The 12797-nt window shown below is 42.8% G+C and overlaps 1 protein-coding gene across 2 annotated transcripts in view; it reads right to left on the reverse strand.

The window, feature by feature from the left end:
- Positions 1–12797, reverse strand: part of LOC106564821 (spastin) — a 62588-nt gene that overhangs the window by 38697 nt on the left and 11094 nt on the right. The window contains exons 4-7 of one of the 2 annotated variants that reach the window (XM_014131250.3): positions 7425–7508; positions 5380–5570; positions 4883–5022; positions 4358–4451 (exon numbers count right to left, since the gene is read on the reverse strand). In XM_014131250.3, coding sequence (XP_013986725.1) covers positions 4358–4451; positions 4883–5022; positions 5380–5570; positions 7425–7508 — 509 coding nt within the window. The remainder of the gene's footprint in view (positions 1–4357; positions 4452–4882; positions 5023–5379; positions 5571–7424; positions 7509–12797) is intronic. The other variant, XM_014131251.3, reaches the window with a different exon arrangement.

A 12797-nucleotide genomic window follows, 5' to 3' on the forward strand; every position in this document is an offset into this window, starting at 1 on the left:
GAGTTAGCTGTGTTCCTTTTCTTTTTTGAAGAGAAAGGAATCGTCCGGTTGGAATATTATGGAAGATTTAAGATAAAAACAACCTAAAGATTGATTCTATACATCGTTTGACATGTTTCTATGAACTGTAATATAACTTTTTTGAGTATTCGTCTGAACTAACTGCGCGAGCACAGTGGATTTGGATTACTCGACTGAATGCGCGAACAAAAAGGAGGTATTTGGACATAAAGGATGGACTTTATCAAAACAAATGAACATTTATTGTGGAACTGGGATTCCTGGGAGTGCATTCCGATGAAGATCATCAAAGGTAAGTGAATATTTATAATGCTATTTCTGAGTTTTGTTGACTCCACAAAATGGCGGGTTTGGTTTTGAGACTGAGCGCCATACTCAGATTATTCAAAGTGTGCTTTCGCTGTAAAGTTTTTTTGAAATCTGACACAGCGGTTGCATTAAGGAGAAGTGTATCTATAATTCTTTGAATAACAGTTGAATATTTTATCAACGTTTATGATGAGTATTTCTGTAAATTGATGTGCTCATTCACCGGAAGTTTTGGGAGGCAAAACATTTCTTAACATTACACGCCAATGTAAAACATTTTTTTTTTTATTATAAACATGAACTTTATCAAGCAAAACATACATGTATTGTGTAACATGAAGTCCTATGAGTGCCATCTGATGAAGATCATCAAAGGTTAGTGATTAATTTTAGCTGTATTTCTGGTTTTTGTGACGCCTCTCCTTGCTTGGAAAATGGCTGTGTGGTTTTTATTGTCTAGGCGCTGTCCTAACATAATCTAATGTTATGCTTTCGCCGTAAAGCCTTTTTGAAATCGGACAATGTGGTTGGATTAACGAGAAGTGTATCTTTAAAATGGGATATAATAGTTGTATGTTTGAGAAATTTTAATTATGAGATTTTTGTTGTTTTGAATTTGGCACCCTGCTATTTCACTGGCTGTTGAATAGTGTGTCCCGCAGGTAGGACGCTAGCATCCCACATACCCCTGAGAGGTTAAGAGTGTGCTCCTAATCTCAGCTCGTTACCTGTATAAAAGACACCTGGGAGCCAGAAATCTTTCTGATTGAGAGGGGGTCAAATACTTATTTCCCTCATTAAAATGCAAATCAATTTATAACATTTTTGACATGCGTTTTTCTGGATTTTTTTGTTGTTATTCTGTCTCTCATTGTTCAAATAAACATACCATTAAAATTATAGACTGATAATTTCTTTGTCAGTGGGCAAACGTACAAAATCAGCAGGGGATCAAATACTTTCTTCCCTCACTGTACCTATAAATAGTAAAACTTGGTCTCTTAATTTTTTACAGAGCTGTAGATTGCCATATCGTGGATTAAGAGCTAAGGTTGAAAAGCCATAACACATACATTTTTTCAACAGGTTATGGCCAATAATATCAAAGGCTGCACTGAAATCTAACAGTACAGCTCCCACAATCTTCTTATTCTCAATTTCTTTCAACCAATCGTCATTTGTGTCAGTGCAGTACATGTTGAGTGCCCTTCTCTATAAGCATGCTGAAAGTCTGTTGTTAATTTATTTACAGAGAAATACATACAGTATAAAGTGGGTAAAACAGTACGTAAACATTACTAGAGTGACCAGTGTTCAGTGACTATGTACATACAGTTGAACAGCAGTCACTAAGGTGCAGAGCAGAGTACCAGGTGGTAGCCGGCTAGAACAGTGGCTAAGATTCAGGGCAGGGTACTGGGCAGAGGCCGGCTAGTGGTGACTGTTTGATGGCCTGGAGATAGAAGCTGTTTTTCAGTCTCTCTGCCCCGGCTTTGATACAACTGTACAGTCTACGGCTTTCTAGATGGTAGTGGAGTGAACAGGCCGTGGCTCGGGTGGCTGACGTCCTTGATCTTCTTGGCCTTTCTGTGACACCAGATGGCCAAGACTAATTTCTTCAGCCTCCTGAGGTTGAAGAGGTGCTGTTGCGCATTCTTCACCACGCTGTGGGGGACCATTTCAGGTTGTCAGTGATGCTGCATGCTGACCCTCTCCACTGCGACCCCATCGATATTTCCTGGCACAACTCTGCCAGGGCTCTCACCTCATCGTTGTTGGTAATCAGGCCTACCACTCTTGTCGTAACATGACTGAACATGGTGTTAATCGCCCGCAAATCGTTTAAGAATGGCTCGCGACACGGTCTATGAATGTAAAATGCGGCCTCGCCAAAGGAGATGCATCCAGCTGCAGCGCCAATGCACAATAGACGAAAAAAAACGTAGCGCCAGTAATATGATCACAACGTTTGTAGTAATGGTGCAACCGAAAGCTTTTTTCTCTATGGCACATGGAAACAGTGGTACAGCCAAGCCTAACCAATATAACAATTATTAGCTGGCTGATTATTTTTGTAGGTGCACCAGTGCGCCAAAATAAAAATAATTCCCAGTTGATCAGCAAAACAGCAAAATAGGCTCTCCTATGAAGCTTGAACACATTTACTCGTATCCACGGTTCCCCCCTTATTCATTATGATTGAAAAGGCAAAACCGATCCTAGATCAGCACTCATACTCTGAGAAACTTTTGTAGGCCGTTATTGTAAGTAAGAATTTGTTCTTAACTGACTTGCCTAGTTAAATAAAGGTTAAATCAACAAACAAACAAAAAATACAGACCATTATGTTAGGACTGCCCACATTAACAGTTGCTGCTCAATTTTTCTTTACTGACAATGTTATTGACAGGTGATACTTTGTAAAAGGCTGCCCATAACAGCCTGTGAAAAGACTACCATATACAGTCGTGGCCAAAAGTTTTGAGAATGACACAAATATAAATGTTCACAAAGTCTGCTACCTCAGTTTGTATGATGGCAATTTGCATATACTCCAGAATGTTATGAAGAGGGATCAGCTGAATTGGAATTAATTAAGTCCCTCTTCGCCATGCAAATGAACTGAATCCCCCCAAACATTTCCACTGCATTTCAGCCCTGCCCCAAAAGGACCAGCTGACATGCCAGTGATTCTCTCGTTAACACAGGTGTGAGTGTTGACGAGGACAAGGCTGGAGATCACTCTGTCATGCTGATTGAGTTCGATTAACAGACTGGAAGCTTCAAAAGGAGGGTGGTGCTTGGAATCATTGTTCTTCCTCTGTCAACCATGATTACCTGCAAGGAAACACGTGCCCTCATCATTGCTTCGCACAAAAAGGGCTTCACAGGCAAGGATATTGCTGCCAGTAAGATTGCACCTAAATCAACCATTTCTCGCATTATCAAGAACTTCAAGGAGAGCGGTTCAATTGTTGTGAAGAAGGCTTCAGGGCGCCCAAGAAAGTCCAGCAAGCGCCAGGACAGTCTCCTAAAGTTGATTCAGCTGTGGGATCGGGGCACCACCAGTACAGAGCTTGCACAGTGAGGCGAAGACTTTTGGAGGATGGCCTGGTGTCAAGAAGGGCAGCAAAGAAGCCACTTCTCTCCAGGAAAAACATCAGGGACAGACTGATATTCTGCAAAAGGTACAGGGATTGGACTGCTAAGGACTGGGGTAAAGTCATTTTCTCTGGTGAATCCCCCTTCTGATTGTTTGGGGCATCCGGAAAAAAGCTTGTCGAGAGAAGACAAGGCGAGCTCTACCATCAGTCCTGTGTCATGCCAACAGTAAAGCATCCTGAGACCATTCATGTGTGGGGTTGCTTCTCAGCCAAGGAAGTGGGCTCACTCACAATTTTGCCTAAGAACACAGCCATGAATAAAGAATGGTACCAACACATCCTCCGAGTGCAACTTCTCCCAACCATCCAGGAACAGTTTGGTGACGAACAATGCCTTTTCCAGCATGATGGAGCACCTTGCCATAAGGAAAAAGTGATAACCAAGTGGCTCAGGGAACAAAACATTGATATTTTGGGTCCATGGACAGGAAACTCCCCAGACCTTAATCCCATTGAGAACTTGTGGTCAATCCTCAAGAGACGGGTGGACAAACAAAAACCCACAGATTATGACAAACTCCAAGCATTGATTATGCAAGAATGGGCTGCCATCAGTCAGGAGGTGGCCCAGAAGTTAATTGACAGCATGCCAGGGCGAATTGCAGAGGTCTTGAAAAAGAAGGGTCAACACTGCAAATATTGACTCTTTGCATCAACTTCATGTAATTGTCAATAAAAGCCTTTGACACTTATGAAATGCTTGTAATTGTACTTCAGTATTCCATAGTAACATCTGACAAAAATATCTAAAGATACTGAAGCAGCAAACTTTGTGGAAATTAATATTTGTGTCATTCCCCAAACTTTTGGCCACGACTGTACACTCCATGGTCAAGTGAGTTGCTGTTCCTCTCTAATCTCACCTCTGGCCTCAGTGCAGGAAGGATGACTATTTCCTGTAGGGCCTGCTTAGCCAGCTCCTGGCCAGCAACGTCCTCAAACCTCACAGATGAGCCACTGGAACACACACACACACACACACACACACACACACACACACACACACACACACACACACACACACACACACACACACACACACACACACACACACACACACACACACACACACACACACACACACACACACACACACACACACACACACACACACGAGACTGGTCTGAGTGCTCATTCCCATACAGAAATATAGACATACTCAACTCTGCTTGGGTTGTGTTAATTAAACAGCAAAGACAGACTGAAACAGGTAGGCTGGACTTTTCAGTGTCAAAACGTTATAAAAAGTGTTGCATTGGTGTGCCCTATTGAACACCACCCACGTCAAGCAGTCAACGTCTATTGCATTCCAAACTGAGACACCTTGCAAAGCACATGCTTTATGTCCAGTGAATAATACACAGACACTCCAAATCATTGTCTCTCACCTGTCTATGATCTCGCTGAGGATGAGGTTGGCAAGCTTGCTGTCCACATTCTTCAAGTTCTTCATGTCCCTCTTCTTCAGTGGGGACATGGATGTGGGAGTGGTGGTGGGTTTACAGTTTTGCCGGTTGCCCGCTTTACTCTATAACAAAAAGAACCATAACTTCAGATTTGGTTACAATTTTCAACAAGCTAATCTCTTGTGATGATGATTGGAAATTCTACTATTTTCTTCTTATGTTTGTCAATTTTGTCTTCCCTTCAATAAAAATGGATATAGACTGGAGATGTTCTTTTAGTATAATGTTTTTCTTTATAGTCCATGGCTATAGTGCTAGTCTAGAATCAGTTATTCATTTTAGAGCATAATGAATAAGATTACATGGACAGGGAGGAACTGATCCTAGATCAGCTTTCCTACTTTTAGACACTAGCAATATGGGCCCTGGACTCTTGGCTAGATGTGGAGTTCGTTGAGGAAAGACAATCTGGGTCTCACCTTGTTTCTGTTGGACTGAGGGGCCAGTCTGTGCTGTGTGTGACTGCTGGAGGGCCCAATGAAGCTCGGGGAGCGCTGGAGGCCCCCGTGGCCTGCCGCCAAGGTTTTTTTTGGCGTATGCTTTGGTCGTGGGAGGGAGTGACTGGAGTGAGTAGTCAGGGAGTCCCTCTTTTTGGGTACGGCTCCACTTACTGCCAAGAGCAAGGAGACTGTTAGAACCATCGAGATATATTAGCGATTATTTATCAGTATGGTAGGTTAGGACATTTAATTAAGCTATGCGTGAGTTAATGTCCCTTCAATGGAGGCATTTGATTCTCCAGGCCTGATTTAGTCTTAGACTGCGTGAAAGATGAAATAAGAAAAAAAACTGGAAAAGTAAGGAAAAGTAGGATATTGGTTTGGAGGTAGATCAATTTCAATGATGTAAACTCAGCATAAAAAGAAACGTCCTCTCACTGTCAACTGCTTTTATTTTCAGCAAACTTAACATGTGTAAATATTTGTATGAACAAAACAAGATTCAACACCTGAGACATAAACTGAACAAGTTCCACAGACATGTGACTAACAGAAATGGAATAATGTGTCCTGGAACAAAGGGGGGGGGGGGGGGGGGGGGGGGAATCAAAAGTAACAGTCAGTATCTGGTGTGGCCACCAGCTGCATTAAGTACTGCATCTCCTCCTCATGGACTGCACCAGATTTGCCAGTTCTTGCTGTGAGATGTTACCCCACTCTTCCACCAAGACACCCGCAAGTTCCCGGACATTTCTGGGGGGAATGGCCCTAGCCCTCACCCTCCGATCCAACAGGTCCCAGACGTGCTCAATGGGATTGAGATTCGGGCTTTTCCCTTGCCACGGCAGAACACTGACCTTCCTGTCTTGCAGGAAATCATGCACAGAACGAGTAGTATGGCTGGTGGCATTGTCATGCTGGAGGGTCATGTCAGGATGAGCCTGCAGGAAGGGTACCACGAGGGAGGAGGATGTCTTCCCTGTAACGCACAGCGTTGAGATTGCCTGCAATGACAACAAGGTCAGTCTGATGATACTGTGACACACCGCCCCAGACCATGATGGACCCTCCAACTCGATCCCACTCCAGAGTACAGGCCTCGGTGTAACGCTCATTCCTCCGACGATAAACGCGAATCCGACCATCACCCCTGGTGAGACAAAACCGTGACTCGTCAGTGAAGAGCACTTTTTGCCAGTCCTGTCTGGTCCAGCGACAGTGGGTTTGTGCCTATAGGCGACGTTGTTGCCGGTGATGTCTGGTGAGGACCTGCCTTACAACAGGCCTACAAGCCCTCAGTCCAACCTCTTTCGGCCTATTAAAGAACAGTCTGAGCACTGATGGAGGGATTGTGCGTTCCTGGTGTAACTCGGGCAGTTGTTGTTGCCATCCTGTACCTGTCCCGCAGGTGTGATGTTCAGATGTACCGATCCTGTGCAGGTGTTGTTACATGTGGTCTGCCACTGCGAGGACGATCAGCTGTCCGTCCTGTCTCCCTGTAGCGCTGTCTTAGGCGTCTCACAGTATGGACGTTGCAATTTATTGCCCTAGCCACATCTGCAGTCCTCATGCCTCCTTGCAGCATGCCTAAGGCACGTTCACGCAGATGAGCTGGGACCCTGGGCATCTTTCTTTTGCTGCTTTTTCAGTCAGTAGAAAGGCCTCTTTAGTGTCTTAAGTTTTCATAACCGTGACCTTAATTGCCTACCGTCTGTAAGCTGTTAGTGTCTTAACGACCATTCCACAGGTGCATGTTCATTAGTTGTTTATGGTTCATTGAACAAGCATGGGAAACAGTATTTAAACCCTTTACAATGAAGATCTGTGAAGTTATTTGGATTTTTACTAATTATCTTTGAAAGACAGGGTCTTGAAAAAGGGACATTTCTTTTTTTGCTGAGTTTATGAAGAGAATAAAGCCAGAAAAACTGGAATTCCTGAATAATCAGGAACAATGACACCCCTGAAAACACTCATAAGAAACCAGTCATGACACCTGAAAGCAGATTCCCGGTAGCACCCACCTGAGCGTAGATAACCGTTATGGTATGACTGGTTTGAGCTCTCTGCATAGATGTCTCTCTGAGCTGGCCCTGAACGCAGCTTTTCTACACAACAGGAATGACAATAACAACAAAAACAAAATGAAATTGGGAAAGGGAATAGGCGAATCGGAGAAGGGAGGGAAAAGGAGAAGAAAAGGAAATTATATTTGAAATAAACAAATAAAATAAGGGGCGTCTACGCCATGATTCTTTGAATGGGGGACGAACAGCAATGTTATGGGATGGTGCCTAAGTTAAGTTGTCATGCCACATCCAAGAATGAGGCATATGGGGTATGGCTGAGTGGATTGTCAACATTTCAGTGTCGAGGCAGCACAGCCAAACATAGCAGCCATTTCCAACCAGGACGACTCAAACACCAAGAGTAGGGTTGTGTTCATTAGGGAAATGTTTTAAAATGTTCTGCAACGCAAAAGGAAAATTAGCATTTCTTATTGGACAAGTCTAGGTTTGTTATCTTAGGTTTTGTGCCAAATGAACATGATTCAGGATAATGTTGTAGCCAGCTGTAGAATGACGAGAAGCTTCTGAAACAAATTTGGGGGACCGCTGAGTGGATTTTTACCATAATTTACAAATCCTATAATTTAAAAGACTTAAAACATGTTTTGGGGTGTCCATTACAGGTTTATTAAAAAGGCACTGGAGTATTTAGTGCCTAATCCCTTTTGGTGCATAAAGTACATTGTAGTTTGGAAGTCATGTGATTTCAATATAAAAAGTATGTATGTGAATTTACACTGAGTGTACAAAACATTAGGAACCCCTTCCTAATATTGAGTTGTCTCCCCTTTTGCCCTCAGAACAGCATGAATTCGTCAGGGCATGGACTACAAGGTGTAAAAAGCGTACCACAGGGAAGCTGGCCCATGTTGACTCCAATGCTTCCCACAGTTGTGTGAAGTTGGCTGGATGTCCCCTGGGTGGTGGACCATTCTTTATTTTATTTTTTTGCCCCCCTTTTCTCCCCAATTTTGTGGCATCCAATTGGTAGTTACAGTCTTGTCTCATTGCTACAACTCCCGTATGGACTCAGGAGAGGCGAAGGTCGAGAGCTGTGCATCCTCTGAAACACAACCCAACCAAGCAGCACTGCTTCTTGACACAATGCCCACTTAACCCGGAAGCCAGCCGCACCACTGGCCCGCAACAGGAGTCGCTAGTGCACGATGGGACAAGCACATCCCTGCCGGCCCTGGTGGACCATTCTTGATACACACGGGAAACTGTTGAGCGTGGAAAACACAGCAGCATTGCAGTTCTTGACACACTCAAACCGGTGCGCCTGGAAGCTACTACCATACCGTGTTCAAAAGCACTTACATATTTTGTCTTGCCCATTGTCGTGGACTAATCAGAATTAGTTGGGTAACATAGATAATTAAGATGTTTTATTAGTATAATATGCTTATTTGAGGTACTTGTCATTAGAAAGTGTCCATTGGACTCTGGTGTCTTTTCAGTTGCACATCTCCCTTAGCTGGGGCTCAGACACTTGGGGCCCAGAGAGGGGAGAGGTCAGATTTGTCGTAATGGGAATGTGTCTTTACTTATTCTTAAACCATGTGAAGGGATGGCGTGATTAATGGGGAACCAATGACTTGTCTCCACAATGTCTGTGAGCAAGTCACTCCCTCATTTTCTTTATTGTGGGGAGGATTATGGCAGTAAATGGACCCTTGTATGTCCTCTCTTAGATCTCGCACTTATCCTGGGATAATATATGGCCTAGAGGCTCACTCCCCAGTGAGCCTGTCCAGGAGTAGGGTCAAGATGCTTGAGATGGGAGTATCTAGAGTTGACAATTGATATATGCCATTGGATGAAATTGTGTTTTTGTTCTATACCGTACCAGGGAGGGACGGTTCTAAGGAGACCAGATACTGGGCTATACAATGAACCAGGTTGACATAGCAGTTACTGTCTGCTGTGTTTTATGGATATCTGTCATACAAAACTTAACCTTTGTGAACTGTTACTAAGTATCTGTGGTTTGTCAATGTACGTTGAAGGGGGTGTATCGTTGCTATAAAAGATCCCTGTAGCGATTGTGTAATCACCTTCCTGGTTCATTCGAGAGACTGCATTATTGAAGGTCAAGAACTTTTGCAAAAGTATCTTAAGTATTAAAGATGTAGTTTAACTCGGACTGGTGTGTTTGTAACTCTTCTCATTTGGTAATGCAGAAATTAGCCACCACACCATTCACCCTCTGAACGGCACACATACAGAATCCATGTCTCTGGAAAAAAAAAATCCTTCTTTAACCTGTCTCCTCTCTTCATCTACACTGACTGAAGTGGATTTAACAGATGACATCGATAAGGGATCATAGCTTTCACTGGATTCCCCTGGTCAGTCTATGTCATGGAAATGTTTTGTACACTCAGTGTATACAGGCTTTACATGTTCTTTCTCCAAGAGATACAAAGCTATGGAGCGATTTCAGTGCCAACAGCAATTGTATTTGAATTCCCTAATTTTGAATTTGTATTTGGATATTTAATTTCGCTTAAATCATTTTGAATTTGTAATCGACAAATTGAATGAATAATTTCAATTGGTTTTAAAAATATATTTCAATTTAATTGAATATTCAAATTCAATATTTATGCATTCAGTTTCAATGTGGTAAATATTGCATTCATTCATTGTCTTGTGTACGAAGTTAAACTATAATTTCAAGTTGATCAAAGTTTCATATATTCAACTTCTCAGATGCAGTCAGATTCCCCCCCAAAATATTCAGCCCTCTAAATTCTGATTCAAAACCAGAGACAACATCATGTTAATTTGCCAGCCAGGAATGGTACAGGAGAACAGACAGAATCAAACACTCTCTGTGGTAAATAGAAGCTTCTGGTGGTTTCTAAAGGCAATGTGGCATGTTAGGCTCCCAAGTGGCACAGTGTTCTAAGGCACTGCATCTCAGTGCAAGAGGCGTCACTGGAGTCCCTGGTTCGAATCCAGGCTGTATCACATCCGGCAGTGATTGGGAGTCCCATAGGGCGGCGCACAATTGGCCCAGGGTTTGGACGGAGTAGGCCGTCATTGTAAATAAGATTTTTTTCTTAACTGACTTGCGTAGTTAAATAAATGTTTAATTTATTTTCTTCCTATGAATTGTGCTCTAGCGTTTGGGCTATAAAATATTACCTTGGGGATGTCATTTTGGAGTCAATTGTATTGTAAATAAGAATATAATATTTTTCTAAACACATCTATATTAATGTGGATGCTACCGTGAATAATGATGAGTTAGAAAGTTAGAGGCATAAATATCGTACCCCCCAAAAAATATGCTAACCTCACCCGTCTTAGGGTATGATATTTGTGCCTATAACTTTCTCACTCATCAATATTCACGATTCATTCAGGATTATCCGTAATCATGGTGGCATCCACATTAATGTAGAAGTGTGATGTGACAACGGTGGTGGGCCTGATCACCAACAACGATGAGACAGCTTTTAGGGAGGAGGTCAGAGACCTGGCAGTGTGGTGTTAGGACAACAACCTCTCCCTAAATGTGGGCAAAACAAAGAAGTTTATCGTGGACTACAAGAAACAGAGGGCCAAACATGCCCTCATTCACATCGACGAGGCTGTAGCGGAGTGGGTCGTGAGCTGCAAGTTTCTTGGTGTGCACATCGCTAAGGACCTATCATGGTCCAAACACACCAACACAGTTGTGAAAAGGGCACGACAACCCCTCTTCCCCCTCAGGAGGCTGAAAAGATTTGTCATGGGCCCTCACATCCTCAAATTGAGGGCATCTTGATTGGCTGCATCGGCATCCGACGGCAAGGCGCTACAGAGGGTAGTACCACTGGGGTCAAACTCCCTGCCACCCAGGACCTCTATACCAGGTGGTGTCAAAGGAAGGCCCTAAAAATGTTCAAAGACTCCAGCCACCCAAGTCACAGCAAGTGGTACCAGAGCGCTAAATCTGGGACCAAAAGGCTCCTGAACAGCTTCTTCACCCCCAAGCCATAAGACTGCTAAATAGTTAAGCAAATAGCTACCCGGACTATCTGCATTGACCCTTTTTGCACAAACTATTTTTCACTCTATGCACACACACTGGACTCTAACCACACACTCACACATATAGTACTTACACTGACACTCCAACACACACACACACACACACACACACACACACACACACACACACACACTACAGTCTTATCTATCCTGTTGCCTAGTCACTTTACCCCTACCTATATGTACATGCAGTATCTAACTCAATTTCCTCGTACCCCTGCACATCCACTTGGTACTGGTATCCCGTGAATATAGCCAAGCTATCATTGCGTATTTATTCCCCATTGTACAGTCATGGCCGACAGTTTTGAGAATGACACAAACATTAATTTTCACAAAGTCTGCTGCCTCAGTTTGTATGATGGCAATTTGCATATACTCCAGAATGTTATGAAGAATGATCAGATGAATTGCAATTAATTGCAAAGTCCCTCTTTGCCATGCAAATGAACTGAATCCCAAAAACACATTTCCACTGCATTTCAGCCCTGCCACAAAAGGACTAGCTGACATCATGTCAGTGATTCTCTCGTTAACACAGGTGTGAGTGTTGACGAGGACAAGGCTGGAGATCACTCTGTCATGCTTATTGAGTTCGAATAACAGACTGGAAGCTTCAAAAGGAGGGATGTGCTTAGAATTAGAGGCTCGACCGATTATAATTTTTCGACGCCGATACCGATTATTGGATGACCCCCCCCCCCCCAAAAAAACCGCTGCCGATTAAATTGGCCGATTTTTTTTGTTTATTTATTTGTAATAATGACAATTACAATAATACTGAACACTTATTTCAAGTTAATATAATACATCAATAAAATCAATTTAGCCTCAAATAAATAATGAAACGTTCAATTTGATTTAAATAATGCAAAAACAAGTGTTGGAGAAGAAAGTAAAAGTGCAATATGTGCCATGTAAAAAAGCTAACGTTTAAGTTCCTTGCTCAGAACATGAGAACATATGAAAGCTGGTGGTTCCTTTTAACATGAGTCTTCAATATTCCCAGGTAAGATGTTTTAGGTTGTAGTTATTATAGGAATTATAGGACTATTTCTCTCTATACAATTTGTATTTCATATACCTTTGACTATTGGATGTTCTTATAGGCACTTTAGTATTGCCAGTGTAACAGTATAGCTTCCGTCCCTCTCCTCGCTCCTACCTGGGCTCGAACCAGGAACATATCGACAACAGCCACCCTCGAAGCAGCGTTATCCATGTAGAGGAAGGGAAAAAACTACTCCAAGTCTCAGAGCGAGTGACGTTTGAAACACTATTAGC

This window comes from Salmo salar, chromosome 12, assembly GCF_965601325.2.
Source record: "Salmo salar chromosome 12, fSalSal1, whole genome shotgun sequence".
NCBI classification, from domain to species: domain Eukaryota; kingdom Metazoa; phylum Chordata; class Actinopteri; order Salmoniformes; family Salmonidae; genus Salmo; species Salmo salar.